Raw genomic sequence first — 18,426 nt, 5'->3', positions numbered from 1 at the left:
CTAATAGAATAGAATCTACCTTAATTTAAGGCACAATAGATAATTATCTGAGTTAGAACACATAACTTGCCACACTTTATCTCTGGAATCATGAAATCTTAAGAAGACATTAGAGTGATTTTATAGGTTACCTTCTATTCTAATTTCACCCACAATGTAGACAAGGGAAAGAATAAAAAATATTATTTCAAGCATTAAAAATAAAATTTGAAATATCTCTCCAGAATTAACAAATTCTTTGATTAAATTTTGAAACGAACTTTTGTCATTACTGTTCATGATAGGATATAGCTATTTTCCTTAATCTAACAACCAAATGGTAAACACCTATTTGGTAGGCCACTGTACTATGCTAAATTACAGATACAGCTATGCTAATCTACAATTATTTTTTTGCTAAATACATTTCCAATTTTCCCTCTGATCATTTAAAAATAACTTCCAACAATTCATAAAACAAAAGAAGTAAAAAAACTGGTTTGGGAAATACATTCACCAAAATTTAGTGAATTAAATTGAGTCAGTTTAAAACTGAGTCTAAAATGGTTTACATCTATACTGTATAATTCAATAATTTTAAGTTCAAGATATATAAGCAATATAATAATTATTGGGGAAGTAGAGAATGTGCAATTTATTATACGGTTTGCTAAAGTATGGTTACTAAAAGAATTGGAAAAGTCAATATTGACCTTGGTTTTCAACATAAGTGCTGCTAACAAAGGAAATAATGCTTTTAAGTTTTTTCTGAATCCCTGGATGGATGAGGATAATTTTGGATTGCTGATATTTAAGGAACAGAGGGAAAAGGGGTTTCACACTGATAGAGGGATTTCTTGAGCAAAGCCTCATCTATGGGTTGAAAATCCTATTAGCAACTAGAAGAGTTTATAAGCAATAAATGAGACAACTGCTTTACTGGTGGCAGTAATTCCCCATGTAAAAAGTAACCAATTCTATAATTAGTGTAATGACCTTAAAATAAATGGAAAATTTGAAATAATAAGTTCTACCCTTTTTATTACATTGCTCATTACAATATCAACTTAAAGCTATAAACTGTGAAAGTTATGGAGTTTTCCCTAAGTCAAACAGAAATAGTTTTTTTTGTTTTTGTTTTTCATTCTGCCTTTAATAGAAATTAAAACCTTACACTTGAGAATTACAGAATACTATAACTCAGATTATACTGTAAAATAAAACCTATTCTTTAGATGGAACTTATTCTGTTTACCAGGATGTATAAAGAGTAAAATACAATAAACTATGTATTTAAAAAATTTTAAATACCAAATGCGCAAATACTTTCTACTATAGAATAAATCCTAATATTACTGTGCAGGGTACCAACTATGAGCTAATTTTAAATGTTTAATGTCGCCTTCTACGTTTTATTTGGTTCAAAATGTTTATTTAACGCAAATCACCTACATTAAAAAGAAACTTCCTGAACCCAGTGAATTCACTCATGATTGATATGACCATAAAACAATCTAATTATAAGCAGTTTTGATTTTGTAGGCTGTTTTCTGTGACTTTTCCCTAAATAAAATAAGATCAGGATTTCCTAGTACAGACACAAGAGGGCAGACCTACATAAATTAATGAATTTCCTACTACATAGAAATTACATATCCTTGGATTACTTCTGAGTCTTCTGGCAAAGTGAGAAAATTTCAAAAAAAGTTAAGCTTTTCTGCTAAGTAACAGCACTTAAAAATGTCTAAAAATTATATACTAATACTATATAGAAAAGATGACATTAAAAAAGTTAAACATTAATGATTTTATTAAAACATGTTTTAAAAAATCAATTCTATGCTTTTTAGTTACCTAGTTAATGTATCATAATGTCATATCCTATCTATTGACAGTGTCACAGTGTCCACACCTTTCAATGCAGTTATGCTATATTATCTTAAACAGTAAAAAAAATCAATTAATTAAAAACAACACAGGGTGCAAAAATAAAAATAAGAAAACTTTCTTTTCAGAGGATGTAGTAGTATACATAAACTACCCTCACATTAAAAATAGAACCTTTTCAAATTGAAACTACAATGAGGTACCAACTCACACCAGTCAGAATGGCCATCATTAGTAAATCCACAAAAAATAAATGCTGAAGAGGGGGTGGAGAAAAGGGAACCCTCCTAAACTGCTGGTGGGAATGTAAATTGGTATAACTACTATGGAAAGAAGTATGGAGGTTCCTCAGAAAATTAAATATAGAACTACCCTATGATCCAGCAATCCCACTCCTAGGCATACATTCAGACAAAACTTCCACTGAAAAAGATACATGCACCTCTATGTTCATAGCAGCACTACGCACAATAGCCAAGACATGGAAACAATCTAAATGTCATTGACAGATGAATGGATTAAGACGTGGGACATGTATACAACGGAAAACTACCCAGCCATTAAAAAGAATGGAATAATGCTATTTGCAGCAACATGGATGCAACCAGAAATTCTCACACTAAGTCAGTCATAAAGAGAAAGAAAAACAGTATATGATATCACGTACATGTGGAATATCAAATGTGGCACAAATTAATCTATTTACAAAACAGAAAGAGACTCACAGACATAGAGGACAGACTTGTGGTTGCCAAGGGGGTGGAGGGACTGTGAGTTTGGGGTGAGTAGATACAAACTATTACATTTAGAATAGATAAGCAATGAGGTTCTACCATATAACACAGGGAACTAGATCCAGTCTCCTAGGATAGACAATGATAGAAGATAATATAAGAAAGGGAATGTGTACATATATATACGACTGGGTCACTTTGTTGCACAGCAGAAATTGGCACAACTCTATAAATCAACTATACTTTAATAAAAAAATAAACACTTTTTCATCCTTATGTCATGTTAGACGAAAACCAAGTCATTTAAGTCCTTCTACCAAATATTTATATTTTTGCTGTATGTAAGAGAAATCTTCCAGCAAAATATGTTGAAATCATTAGGTGCTAATAATATCCCGGCTGATCAAGGCCTTCCATGATTTAAATAAGCATAAAATTTTATCTTCCTATTTTAATGACTGCAACTCAGAACTCAGAAACATCCTATGGAATATGAAAAAAAAAAGAACTTCTTTGTAAATAAAGAGCCCAGTTCTTCACTCCTGGCTGGGAGATCCACTGTGAGCTTATAGGGATCCAATGGATACTCTTTGTGTGCAGAAATAGGCACCTTCCATTCCCTTCCTCCCCCAAGCCCCCACAAAAAAAAAAAAAAAAAAAAAAAAAAAAAAAAAAAAAAAAAAAAAAAAAAAAAAGGACATGCAAGAGGGGCCTGGAAAGGGAAATATTCTTTTCAAAGAGAAGACAAGACTTTGCTGTTTTTCTCTTTTGTCATAGTCCTTAAAAGTCAGACAGCTTTGGGAGAGGGTGGGAAAAGAACAGGTAATACAGAACAGAGGAAAGAACCAAAGACTTTTGGTGGACACTGTACACAAAGGACAAATCCTAACCAGCTGAGGGCATAGATGGTTTCTCTTCACTCACAGAGGAAAATGCTTCGCAGTTCACTATCTGCACTCCAGCTGATTTAGTAGGAAATCATGGGACTCAAGGAACATGACACACATAAGGCTGTGAGGCTGGCTCAATAATTATTCAGGACTGAGCCCTAATAAGAGTGACATTTTCATGTCACAATACTAACCTTTTGGGAGCCCCCATTGTGGCTCATCGGGTAATGAACCTGACTGGTATCCACGAGGACGCAGGTTCAATCCCTGGCCTCGCTCAGTAAATTAAGGATCTGGTGTTGCCATGAGCTGTGGTGTAGGTCGCAGATGCAGCTTGGATCTGGCATTGCTGTGGCTGTGGTATAGGCTGGCAGTTGCAGCTCCCCTAGCCTGCGAAATTCCTTATGCTGCAGGTGTGACCCTAAAAAGACCAGAAAATAAATAAATAGATGACATTTTGAGGTGCGAAGGACAGAGGCTCTGAGGATCAAACAAGATATAAAACACTCTGACAACTACAAAGTTCTATATAAATTTATGCTGACGTGGAGTTCCTGTTGTGGCCCAGTAGGTTAAGAACCCAACATAGTGTCCATGAGGATGTGGGTTTGATTCCTCACCTCACTGAGTTGGTTAAGGATCTGGTGTTGTTGCAAGTTGCAGTGTAGGTTGCAGATGCGGCTCAGATCTGGTGTTGCTGTGGCTGTGGCGTAGGCCTACAGCTGCAGCTCCAATTCGACCCCTAGCCTGGGAACTTCCACATGCCACAGGAGTGGCCATAAAAAGGAAAAGATAAATAAATTTATGATGAAGTTAGATTGTGACTCTAAGCCAAATTCCTTTTCTGAGTTGTAAAAGTCTTTTTTTCCACCCCCACGGTGACAGTTTAGCAGTTGTCCTTAAATATCATACACATTCTCACAATTTATCAGATGGGATAACTATTATTCTCTTTACACAAACATTAGACTAAAAGGAAGTCACTGTAAAGCAATGAGAGCTTTTAAAATAAAAGTACTTGGAGGCTCCAAGAAGAAGGTATTTAAGAATTTTTTTCTGTAGTAGTACAAAAGGAGACCTAGAAGAAAAGTGGTCATTTATACACTATAATTAAAGTGTCTAGGTGTTCTTTACCTGGTTTCATCTTTCTACCCTGAAACTCAAAAGCACTATTAAGAGACCATCCCAAAGAAGATGAATCAAAAAGTAGAGCCTTCCAAGGACATGCAAATTTTTTCCTTATAATCTTCTTCCTCTACCATGCACTGAGAAGATTTAAAAATAACTTTGCTCCACAAAAGCACCTCTAAGCTCCTTACTCTCTCTGCATAGCTTCAAGGTTGGAGAAAACTTCAATTAGAGAAGAGGTTTCCCCCCACCAGAATGAAAAAAGGAGTGAATTTGTCCTTATTCCTTTAAATTACCCATTTCTCAGTTACCCTTCTAATGAACCTACTTCAGATTGAAACAAAACATTCAGCCCCCAACTCCAATTCTGGGTAAAGACACCAGCTGGAGAAGCCACCACCTGATCCCTGTTCTATAATTACAAGCACTTGAGAACTAAAATATGGTAATATCTGAAAAATTAAGTTTCTTATCTTCCAGTCACTTGATAGGTAAATAATAAATAAATCTGGTTAAACTGCTCTTTTCTGATCTGTAATTCACACATCATAATGATGTGTTGTTTGGTTATGCAACTTAAATATATATAATCAAGATGATGACAACTATGTCCAAACAAGAGTAAAGAAAGCACATGGGATGTGTTAAGAGTTCTCCTATGAATGTAGCACATTAGGTTATATGTGTGTTTTGGGGCTGCACTCAGATTTGTGAGGTTTCTAAATATGCGATTTTCTTACACTTTCATAGAATACATTCCTTTAATCTTTATTATTTTTATTAGAATAGTAATAAATAGTAACTTTAAATTTTTACGCTAGGAAAATTTTGCAATTTTTTGTTCCAAAAATTCTGGTAATAGAAAAAAAAAAAAAAAAACAGATGATGGGATTTATGAAAAATTCTACGGATAACTGATTGTAAGAATGTAGAAAATTACCTTGGAATAGAAAAATTTCCACATTTACACATTTAAATGTTACATTGGGGGTACATATTATTTTTTCTTCATATGTAATATAATCATAAGGTGCTTTCCTTAAAATGATTAATAAATCCTGACACCCAATTTAACTTTTTAAAAAGCATGTATGTTTTATAAACTTAAATACATACCAATCACTACCAAATTTTTATAAAACTAATCACCAGGGAGATTCAAATCAAAATCACAACGAGCTATCACCTCACATCTGTTAGAATGGCTATTATCAAAAAGATAAACAGTAAGTGTTGGCAAGAATGTGGAGAAAAAAGCAACTTTATACACTGTTGGTGGGAATGTAAACTGGCATAGCCACCATGGAAAACAGTATAGAGGTTTCTCAAAAAATTAAAATGAGAACCTATTATATGATCCAGCAACTCCACTTCTGGATATTTAGCTGAAGAAAACAAAAACACAAACTCAAAAAGACACATGCACCCCTATGTTCATTTCAGCATTAGTAACAACAGCCAAGACACAGAAGCAACTTAAGTGTCCATTAACAGATGAATGAAAAAAGAAAATGTGATACAAACACACAATGGAATATCATCCAGCCATAAAAGGAAATCTAGCCATTTGGTGACAACAGGGATGGTAGACCTTGGGAGCATTATGTGAAGTGAAATAAGTCAGAGAAAGACAAATCATGGGCTTTTTGTTTGTTTTTTGTGTGTCTTTTTAGGGCCACACCTGCAGCATATGGAGGGTCCCAGGCTAGGAGTCAAATTGAAGCTGTAGCCACTGGCCTAAACCACAGTCACAGCAATGCCAAATCCGAGCCACCTCTGCAACCTACACCACAGCTCACAGCCATGCTGTGTCCTTGACTCACTGAGTGAGGCCAGGAATCGAACCTGCATCCTCATGGATACTAGTCAGATTTGTTTCCACTGAGCCACGACTGGAACTCCAACAAATCATGTTTTTAGAACAAACACACAGACCAAATTCATATATGCAGAAAATAGACTGGTAGCTGCCAGAGACAGAGGCTAGAGGGTAGGTAAAATGGATAAAAGGTCAAAAGGTACAAACCATCAGTTAAAAAATAAGTCACAGGAATATAATGTATAGCATAGTGGCTACAGTTAATACTGTACTGTACATCTTAAAGTTGCCAAGAATAGATGTTAAAAGTTATTACAAGGAAAAAAAATTGTAGCTATGTATGGTGACAAACATTAACTAGACTTACTGGCTGATTATTTCACAATATATACATATACTGAATCATTATGCTGTATACTTAAAACAAATACAACGCTTTATGTCAATTACACCTCAATTAAAAAAAAGAAAGACAATGAGGACCAGTTTCTTAAGTGACAGGTAGAGAATCATCCAGATTCTGAATCTGATAAAACTAGAAACAAAATTCAAGCCTTCATGCTCCAGGCTAACGTTATAGTACACCAGCTCCTTCATTCCTGTTTCAAGTTTCTTTAGATTGAGGTAGTTTTGCTTTATTTTTATGTCCACTTAACAAATGAGAAGGAAAGTGAAGACCAAGTTAGACATAAGGTTTCAAGTTTTCATGTTAACCAGTCTCAAATAGTTCCTGTTTTGTTTATCAATGCAGTACTTTTAGAGTTTATGACATTTATGTTTATTCCTCTGCAGGGGAAAGGAAATGCAAAACAATCTGTGCCTGCGGACACACTGTCAAGTGCTTGTACTCAGAACATCCACTGGAGGGAAGCAAATACTAGATTTTGCGCCTTACCTGCATTGGTGTTTCACTTTCTTGTCGAAACTCTTCAATTTGCTGCTGTTGCCAGGGAGCTAAACTGTAAGAGTCCTCTGTAGTTCTACCTTCCAAAGGGTTTGTCCGCAACTGTTCCGTAAGCCACATCTGTGTCCTCACAGAAGGCTGAATGGGAACTCCACCTACTGCTTGTTGACCAAGCATTAAATATTTTGGAGGTTCAAAAGCCTCTGAGCTTGTCATAAGGGGCTTGCTTTCAGGTAAGGCACTGTATGTCATGTCTAAGGTCTGTCTCCGAAAAGTAGAGGAAGAAGCTTTAACGTCCTCTTTGCCACAGCTCTCAAATTTATATTTGCTGTCCAGAGTTGATGATCGTGTTTTATTTACTTCCTTGTCCTCTAACTTAAGCATCTCCATACTATCATGTAAGCAGCTAGGTCCAATTGTCCTTAGTTGTGATGTTAAAGCCTTGCCTCTCCCTGTCTTTTCCAAACCACTCCTCGCCTGCTCCGTGTGCACAATGCCACCCTGGCTGCAGTTATCTGGGACAGTGAGCTTGGATAAAGATGACCATTTCCGGAGGGGCCGGAAGTCCTTCATGTCTAGTGAAGAGTCCTGCTCCCCTCTACTGTGGTTTCCCAATGTTTGCATGAGGCTTGTACTCCATTTTGACCCATCTGATGTCAATGACTCCCTATGTTTGGAAAGTGAAGCGCTGGCATTAGACGGCATGACATGGGCAGTAGGAAGAGTAACCAATGATCGACTAGGCTTAAAAGATAATGTGCCACTTGAAGTTGAATGATCTGGAAAGAAACAAGAATGCCAAATTAGCTGTGATTAACAGAAGGAAAAACTAGGCGAAATGCAAAATGCCAAAACAAACATCTTGAATATGATTTCACGGCACAAGTTTTTCAGAAGGACTTTATCAAAATGAGGGACTTATTTTTATTACTTCAGATTTGTCAAAAACAAATCAAACATCCTTCAACCATCACTTTCTAAAAATGGATACATAACAAAATATATGCCCATATTTCCCAAGCTAGAACTCTTGGAGTCTACTTTGATTCCTATCTTTCTCTGATCATCTACTAAACCGCCAAGTTGTAAATGTTTGCCTCCAAAACGATTACATAGCTATTGCCATAGGTCAGGCCTTCACATAATATTATTCTACACATAGGAACAGCTGTGGTGGGCTCTATGGAAGCGCAAAACATAACAAGGGCCTCTACACTCAATGGAGTTACCATCAATGCCAAATGACCATCAAATATGACAAATTAAAATCAAAGGTTATCATTTTTATCATATGATACCTAGAAAGGGCACAGACATTTGAAATAGGGAGAGAGGAGGGGGGTCATGAAAGGCAAATTTTACAGTTTATTCTGTATCTTTCCATACTGTTTGATTCATTCTAGAATATATTTAAATATTACTTGTGAACTCTGATATTGTTTTAAAGAAATAAAGCAATAGAAAAAACAAAGGTTTGAGAAAGTCAAGAAAATGAAAATGAGAAAGAGCCAGGCAAACTTAATCAAAAATAGTTTTGAATGGAATGGAATTCCGGCAGCGCTTTGCACAGAATTTATTCACCTGTAGATGAAAGGGGAAAAAAAAATACAAATGGAGGAATATTAAAAAAAGTATTTATAGTAGACATTTATCATATTACAGTTTCCCATAAGCTTCTGCAGAGCCTTTTCATACTCCAGAAAATTCCCACATTCCAAGTCCAACATCCCAAAATAAACTTTAGACCTTAAATCCCCAAAATACCATGCAACTTTGATACAGACATTCAGAAGCACCTGCACAAAATTTCAGTTTGGAAGTGAGTCCCATGAGAAATGGGCTCAGTGTGGGGGGACACCATTTTTGGCAACAGCAAGGCATGAGCGCCCCACAATGACAGCAGCAGAGATGGCCAAACCAAGTTCTGGCCTGGAAGTGGCAGCATTTTGGCAGCATTGGTGCTTTCCTCCAGTGGGGCAGGAGAAAGAGAGAGTTCTCAGAGGTGACTGAAGCATATAACCTGGAAGGTTCTTTAACCTTAGGGCTGGTTTTCCAGCCTGCCTCAAAAATTGAGTTGACCGAACACCATTAAATAAATTCCTCATGTGTTCAATCATCTAGTCAGCTTCTGGTAATTAAGAACACTAACTGATCCAAGTATGAAGCCAGGAGAATATGGCCTCAAAAGAAGAAAAACAGGAGCTCCTGCTGTGGCGCAATGGGTTAAGAATCTGACTGCAGTGGCTTGGGTTGCTGCAGAGGCACTGGTTCAATCTCCAGCCTAGTGCAGTGGGTTAAAGGATCTGGCATTGCTGCAGCTGTGGTGTATGTCACAACTGCAACTCAGATTCACTCCCTAGCCCAGGAACTTCCATATGCCACAGGTATGGCCATTAAAAAAAAAAGAGAGAGAGAGAGAAAAGAAGAAAACCAAATTATCCCATTTATCTGCAGTATGCAGTGTCAAGAAAAGTTGCTCAAGATAATTCTTGAAAGGCAGAGTTGTACCAGTCTTGAAATGCTATGCTACAGAAAGAGTTCAACATTCAGCAAGAAATGTTATGTACCAGTTTCCAAACAAAGGAGTAAGTGGCATGATCAAAACTGTTACTTAAGGGAGTTCCCATCGTGGCGCAGTGGTTAACGAATCCGACTAGGAACCATGAGGTTGTGGGTTCGATCCCTGGCCTTGCTCAGTGGGTTAAGGAACCGGCATTGCCGTGAGCTGTGGTGTATGTTGCAGATGTGGCTCGGATCCCGCCTTGCTGTGGCTCTGGCGTAGGCCAGTGGCTACAGCTCTGATTAGACTCCTAGCCTGGGAACCTCCATATGCCGCAGGAGCAGCCCAAGAAATGGCAAAAAGACCAAAAAAAAAAAAACAAAACAAAACAAAAAAAACTGTACTTAAGATGATTATTCCAGGAGTTCCCGTCATGGCTCAGTGGTTAACGAATCCGACTAGGAACTATGAGGTTGCGGGTTCAATCCCTGGCCTCTCTCAATGGGTTAAGGATCTGGTGTTGCCATGAGCTGTGGTGTACGTCGCCACAGATCTGGTGTTGCTGTGACTCTGTCATAGGCCGGCAGCTACAGCTCCGATTTGACCCCTAGCCTGGGAACCTCCATATGCCGTGGGAGCGGCCCAAGAAAAAGGCAAAAAGACACACACACACACACACAAAATGATGATTATTCCAGTAACTGCTGAGGACAGATTAAAGCAAAATGATTGGTAGCAGGAAGACTGATTAATGGATTATTATGGTAATCAGTAGAGGAAGAAAATAGAGAGGAATATGTTACTGAAGTTCAGTTCTCAATAGAAGTAGGTCAAATGACCCCAAAGAGTCTATGGACTATTTGTATTAACACATTACAGCATTATCTATATCTATATATGTGTTTGTGTTACTATTCCTAAAGGAATATTTGTATTAAAATCATCATAGACTCTTAAAAATATCTTTAATTTTTTAAAAACAACAAAAAATGAGCTTCATATAAAATTTAAAATTTTCCGACTTACCTTTAAAAAATTTGTAAGTAAAAATATAGTGTAAAGTTTAAGAGTAAGTTTTGAAATTAGCATTTTTAGATTCAAATCCTGGCTCTACCACTTAGTACTCACATGTTTTCAAACAAGTTATTTAACCTCCCTGCCATCAGTTACCTCATCCATAAAGTGGCGATGACAACAGTGAAGATTAAATGAAGTAATACATGTATAAAGTACTCAGAATTCCTGGCCCAAAGCAAAATGCCAGTTATTATTACACCACTGAAAAAACTAAATTAAATTATATTTTCAGTATAACAAAGGGCTAAATAGAAGAACTCAAAAAAGAACCTTAAAAACCTAATTTTAAAATAAACAAATCAATAAGCAAATTATCAAACAAGAAATGCAAAAAAAGAATACATGTTTTTAAAGAAAGGATCCCTAACTCACTAAACAGTTAAAGTGCATTCCCTATCATATTCATAAAATTATTAAAGGCTGCTAATACCCTATGATGATAAGAACATAAACTGTCACAGCCTTTGAAAGAAGAGGGGCAATCTATTTGTACACATCAATATTTAGAATATGCAAACATATAAATGAATATATGTACTCATGCATATATGTGCATGTAAGCATATATACATATATTCATGGTCCAAAGAAATGGTCTGGAGGAATATACCCAAAACTTAATAAACCAAGGTAACCTCTACATAGTAGAAAGAGGAGAAAGGGAGAAAGATGTTTTCACATTTTACTTTGTATATACAATGTTTGATTTTAATTTCTTTCCAAAGAGTATAAATTTACCATTTGGCCAAACTGCTGCAAAGATGTTTTCTTTTGTGACCTGAAAGAATGTGAAATATCTCAAAGAACACTGTTACTAAAATATGAATAATATATCAGGTGAGTGTCTCACTTTTGATGTCACAGCTGAAACTTCTGAGACCAGAGATCACCAGTCCTGATTGCTGCTTACATCTGATAATGTAATAAATAAAGGTAGACCTTCCTGACCACCTTTGCTAGCTCCATATTTCCCAAATGAATAGAAAATCAACAACTGATGATAAAAACCAATCCCACTTCAGATCAGTATTTATTCCTACAAATCTGAAAGCTACTGTTCATAGAACATGACACGGAGTATAGAATTTACCCCAGAAGTCACCTATCTGAAGTTCTCAAACTTTAACATACAACAGAATAGCCTAGGATTTGGATTCCTACTACAAAGGATTCTCATGCAGTTAGATGAGAGAGCGTCCAGGAAACATCAAATTTTAATAGGTGATTCTGCTGCTGTATTCACTACAACTCATTCCACGTGGATCTGATTCCAGTTCTGAAGCTCTGAAGCTTAAATATTCAAAGTTCAATCAACACAAGCAGCTGAGTTTCACAGTAAGAACTGATGCATTGTGACATTAAGAACTCATTACTGTCAAAATTAAGGATTAAAGTTTAGTCTATTCATGTACATATGCACATGCATACGCATGCACAAACACAATATGAATAAATATTTAACAGTATAAATATCTGAAAAAAGGACGATTCGATCTTAGAATTATCTTAATCAAAAATAATTAATTTTAACAATTTTAACACTTTAAAAGTGTTATTATACCTAATGAACACAATCAATTAGAAGTAGACACAATGCAATGCCTAATGTATTCTATTATACTACCTAATTGTAGCCACAAAATCCCAATGCAAGTTATTATGATGGCATCCAGCCCATATCTAAGAACAGTGAAATCTGAAACCAGCAGAAGGTAGTCCTTTTAAAAAGCCCAGAGTACAGGGCTTAGAGCACTCACACAGAGCAAGAGCTAACGGTTTCAGATAGATACCAGTTTAAAGGGAAAACTATAAGAAGAGGACATCACTGTAACCTGATAATGTAAGTGACTTTAATATTTAAGGTAACAATGTTCGGAATTCTGAACAAAAGCCCCAACCTTCTGTTTCACTGTCATGTTATTCTTATCTGGCAATAGATACCATATTGATTTCTATCTTTTCATGTATATAGGGATAGTCTCTCAGCTCTATCCTTCTTATAGTAAAAAGGAATTAATTTTTTTTAAAAAAACACAACTTCTAGATCTATATTATAACAATAAATCATGAGTTTTTACAATTAAAAAAGTAATCAGGAAACTATACAACCCTATAGCCAAATACTCTGATTTAAAATGTAACAGCGTAGGAGTTCCCTGGTGGTTCAGTGGGTTAAGGATCCAATGTTGTCACTGCTGTGGCACAGGTTAGATTCCTGGCCCAGGAACTTCCAAATGCTGTGGGCACAGCCTAATTAATTAATTAAATGTAATATCTTAACATACTTATCAATCAATGTAAAACATAAGTATTTTATATTTTAATAAAAATATTAACCCTAACACAAAGGCAATAATTAAGTTATACACAAAACCTTGACTCTTTTCCCTTCCTAATGTCATGATCATACATAATATAGGGAAAAAAAAATTTACACATTTAATTCCTTTTTTTTTTCTTTTTAAAAAATGAATATTTTCAGAGTTCCCACCATGGCTCAGCGGAAATGAATCTGATTAGTATCCATGAGGATGTAGGTTCGATCCCTGGCCTTGCTCAGTAGGCTAAGGATCTGGTGTTGCTGTGAGCTATGGTGCGGCAGATGCGGCTTGGATCTGGCATTGCTGTGGCTGTGGTGTAGGTGAGAGGCTACAGCTCTGATTCAACCCCTAGCCTGGGAACCTCCATATGCCATGGGTGTGGCCTTAAAAATACAAAAAAAAAAAAAAAAAAAAAAAAAAAAAAAAAAAGAACAATTCTAAGTATCCCCAATATTTTTGGGTAATTTTTAAAAATAGTCTAAACTACACTGTTATAGGAAAAAAGCTATATAGAGAATGTCAACAATAACTCAGGCAATTTTCTAGGAATGTATTACATACAAGGCACTGTGCTAAGTATAAAAGACAATGCAAATATATTATTCACAATAATATAAATATAGCCCTTCTCCTAAAGGTTTATAATTTCACCAATACATAAACACAGCTTAAGAACAGGAATAAAGTTTATCATAAGGAAACCACAAAACACCAGACAAGAAGAAGCAAGCCAGAGAAAAAAGGCAGATTATCCATTTAAAAAACAAAACAAAACAAAACAAAAAAAAACCTCTCAGAATGATAGCTACCCTCTTGACAGCAATAATGGAATCCAGAACACAGTGAAGTAATATTATCTTCAAAGGGTTCAGAGTAATAATTGGCACCCAAGAACTGTTTGGAAAGGTAAGCTATCTTTCAAAATTGAAGGGAAAATAGGAGTTCCCGTCGGAGCTCAGTGGTTAACGAATCTGACTAGGAACCATGAGGTTTTGGGTTCAATCCCTGGCCTTGCTCAGTAGGTTAAGCATCCAGTGTTGCCGTGAGCTGTGGTGTAGGAACTGTGGTGTAGGTCGCAGACATGGCTCAGATCCAGCATTGCTGTGTCAGCAGCGTTGCTGTGGCCCTGGTGTAGGCTGGCGGCTGCAGCTCCAGTTAAAGCCGTAGCCTAGGAATCTCCATATGCCCTGGGTGCAGCCCTAGAAAAGACAAAAAAATTAAAAAATAAAACAAAATTGAAGGGAAAATATATTTTCTGCTTATCAAAAATAGAGCTTATCTGGGAGTTCCTGTCCTGGAGCAGTGGTTAACAAATCCGACTAGGAATCATGAAGTTGCGGGTTTTATCCGTGGCCTCACTCAGTGGGTTAAGGATCTGGCATTGCCACCATTGTGTGTGGTGTAGGTCACAGACTCGGCTCAGATCTGGTGTTGCTGTTACTGTGGCTGTGACATAGTCTGAGAGCTACAGCTCCGATTAGACCCCTAGCCTGGGAACCTCCATATGCCCTGGGTGCAGCCCTAGAAAAAGACAAAAAAAAAAAAAAAAAAAAAAGAGCTTATCACAAACAAACTCACTAGTACAACTAAAATTCTAGTTTCTTTCATTAAAGAAAATGAGTCCTTTTTAGCAACATGGATGGACCTAGAAACTATCATGCTAAGTGAAGTCAGCCATACAATGAGACACCAACATCAAATGCTTTCACTGACCTGTGGAATCTGAAAAAAGGATAGACAGAACTTCTTTGCAGAACAGATGCTGACTCACAGACATTGAAAAACTTATGGTCTCTGGAGGAGACAGTTTGGGGGGTGGGGGGATGTGCTTGGGCTGTGGGATGGAAATCCTGTGAAATTAGTTTGTTATGATCATTATACAACTACAGATGTGATAAATTCATTTGAGTAATAAAAGAAAATGAAAAAAAAAAAAGAAAATGAGTCCTGAGTTGTGAAAAGAAAGGAAGTTTTTAAAAAGAGTAAACCTGTAATTAAATCTCAAAAAACCTCCAATGTTTACATAAAACAACATCTAACTTGTGGGGTAAAAAAAGAGGAGAGAGATAAAAACCAAAATATCAACGATGACAACTCAAAACAGGGTGGTAGAGATTCTACCATTATAGATTGTAAGGTCAGCAATGCATATTAAAATTTCCACATTAACAACTAAAAAAATAGGTAGAGAGGTCGCAACTGTATAGCCATATGTGAAAGAATATAGCTGGATCCCTACCTTATACCTCTCACAAGTACTACTTCAAAATGAATCGCAGGTCAGAGTTCCCACTGTGGCTCAGTGGGTTAAGAACATGACATAGTCTCTGCAAGGATGAGGGTTGATCTCTGACCTTGCTCAGTGGGTAGGGAATCCAGTGTTGCTATGGCTGTAGCATAGGCCTCAGCTGCAGCTCTGATTCGAACCCTAGCCTGAGAACATCAATATGCCTCAGGTGTGTCTGTTAAAAAAAAAAAAAAAGAAGGAATCATAGGCCTAATATAACAGCTAAAGTTTAAAACACTTAGAAGAAACCATAGGTATAAATATTCATGATTAAGTCAGGCAGTGATTTCTTAGATACTACACCAAATGCCATCAAATAAAGAAAACAAAAACAAATTTGGCTTCAATAAAATTTTAAAAATTTTGCTGCAAATGACATCATCAAGAAGGTAAAGGACAATCCACAGAATAGGAGAAAATTTTCGTAATCACCTAACTTAAAAGAAACACAACACAATAATAAAAACATGAATAAACCCAATTTAAAAGTGGATGTGAAACTTGAGTAGTCATTTCTTCAAAGAAGATTTACAAATGGTCTTATTAAAACATATGAAAAGATAACATTTTTAATTATCAGGGAAATGAAAATCAAAACCACAATGTAACACCACTTCATACCCATTAGGACGGCTATCATCCAAACGACAGATATTAAGGGTTGGCAAGGATATGGAGAAACTGGATCCCTCATCCAATGCTGGTGGGAATACAAAACAGTGATGGTGATTAGGAAACAGTCTGGGGGTTTCTCAAAAAGTTAAACATAGAGTTACCATATGACCCAACAATCCTACTCCTAGGTATGTATACCCCAAGAGAAATGAAAACATATTCACAGAGGCATTATTCTTAATAGCAAAGAACTCAAAATAACCCAATGCCCATCAACTGAAGAATGGATGCTTAAGGATGGGAGGAAAGATGGAGAATGTCAGCTCAAGATTTCTAGAAAATGTTCCAAAATAGATTGTGGTAATAGCTGAACAGGTCTGATAATACATTAAAAAGCATTAAATTGTATACTTTAAATGGGTGAACTGTATAGTACTATGGCTCAATAAAGATTGTTTTTAGGGAGTTCCCGTCATGGCACAGCAGAAACGAATCCGACTAGGAACCATGAGGTTGCAGGTTCGATCCTTGGCCTTGCTCAGTGGGTTAAGGATCCAGCTCTGCCGTGAGCTGTGGTGTAGGTCGCAGATGCTGCTTGGACCTGGTGTGGCTGTGGCTGTGGCATAGGCTGGCAACTAAAGCTCCAATTAGACCCCTAGCCTGGGAACCGCTGTGTATGCCGCAGGTATGGCCCTAAAAAGACAAAAAAAAAAAAAAAGATTATTTTTAAAGATAGGTATTTATAACTTGTGATAAACTAGAAGTAAACTGTCATGAGAAAAAGTGAATCAAAAGAAGGCAGAAAAGAGAGAAAAAACTTCTGAAAAGTAGACTTAGAGTAAAATATGATAAAAAATGCATAAAAATTTAAAAACCACATTAAGTGAAAATCCACTCAAAAGATAAGAACTGTCCAAATCATTTTTTTAATCTAGCTAAATGTTTACAAAAGACACACCTAAAATATCAAGTCATATTTTGGCATTATGGTATTTGCACAGAGCCAAGAATGACTACATAAAAGAATCATACAGAAATAAATGTCATGAACTTATGGAAAACTGTATGTTGTCAGGTACCAAATCATGACAAACATACTTCCCTGAACCACTTGCTCCTATTCTTTATTTCTTAAGTATAGTGAGACTTTTCTATTTTCCTACTGCCAAACATATGGCCTGTTCTAGCTATTGTACTTGATAGTAATAGCAAACAATTCTGTATGAATCTTGGTTCTCATTTTGTTATTGTCTAACCGCTATTACCAATCACCTTTTTTTCTTGACTGTTTTATATTTTTTCTAAATTGTATTTTGTGAAGTCACTTCAAATCCAATGAGACAGAGAATCTGTGTAAAGTTCTAAAATGACTTGTTGAAAATAATTACAGAAGTCTACTGTTCACAAATTAGTTCTCAAGTCCTTTTTGTAGTGTCTCTTAGCAACTATTCACAACAAACGAAGAAACTTCTTTCTATAAGCTTATATAAAACATGATTAAAAAACTGGTTTTTAAAAGGGGGGGAGTATTTCTGCTCTCCAAACAGATTATTAGCAACTTAATTAAAGAACAATCTGAGGTATAGTTTATTTATTTAATTTTATTTTATTTTTTTTGTCTTTTTGCCTTTTCTAGGGCCAGAGCCACAGCAACGGGATCCAAGCCATGTCTGTAACCTACACCACAGCTCATAGCAACACTGGATCCTTAACCCACTGAGCAAGGCCAGGGATCGAACCTACAACCTCATGGTTCCTAGTCGGATTTGTTAACCACTGTGCCACGACGGGAACTCCCTGAGGTATAGTTTAAAGAGGTCAACAACTGAAAGCAAAACAAATTTTAAAAGCTGGCAGGTAACAAAGCTCCTTATCATATTTACACAAAAACTTTAGTATTCTTGAATGTCTTTTAAAATTTTGTTCAACTATACCATTTTCTGGATATTTCCTACTAGTTTCGGTTTAGATTAGGTCTCATCACGCAGTTCACTTGCAAAGAGCGGCAAATGTTATTTCTTCGCTATAAAGATGTTTACAAATCAAATTTTAACTTGATCTCAAATTATGGGATATGATTTTTGAAAAGTCAAATATTCTCAGGAAAAAAAAAAAAAAACCTGTTACTTTATGAGAGAACAGACAAGAAATTATCATTTGGTCCTCTAGCCACCTGAAAGTCTAGGGAAATGTGTAGTCATTAACCTCTTCCCTAAGCTCATGGCTGTGTGACTGAAGAGCCTTTTCAGATCAGAAATACATAGGTTGGAGTTCCCATTGTGGTT

General features: G+C 36.2%; 1 protein-coding gene across 4 annotated transcripts in view; it reads right to left on the bottom strand.

Annotated features, from left to right (window-relative positions):
• Positions 1-18,426, bottom strand: part of CEP85L (centrosomal protein 85 like) — a 163,338-nt gene that overhangs the window by 106,918 nt on the left and 37,994 nt on the right. For all 4 annotated transcript variants that reach the window (XR_014804810.1, XM_003121248.6, XM_084958157.1 and 1 more), the window contains exon 3: positions 7,333-8,120. Coding sequence is in view for 3 of the 4 variants with exons in the window: in XM_003121248.6 (XP_003121296.4) it covers positions 7,333-8,120 (788 nt within the window). In the remaining variant the exon portion in view is untranslated. The remainder of the gene's footprint in view (positions 1-7,332; positions 8,121-18,426) is intronic.

Source organism: Sus scrofa, chromosome 1, assembly GCF_054392235.1.
Source record: "Sus scrofa isolate SSC_HxYL_T2T_F1_AM1 chromosome 1, Sscrofa_HxYL_maternal_Yorkshire_Landrace_v2.0, whole genome shotgun sequence".
Classification (NCBI taxonomy): Eukaryota; Metazoa; Chordata; class Mammalia; order Artiodactyla; family Suidae; genus Sus; species Sus scrofa.
The sequence above is the reverse complement of the archived record's forward strand: the minus strand, read 5'-3'. Positions and strand labels throughout refer to the sequence as shown.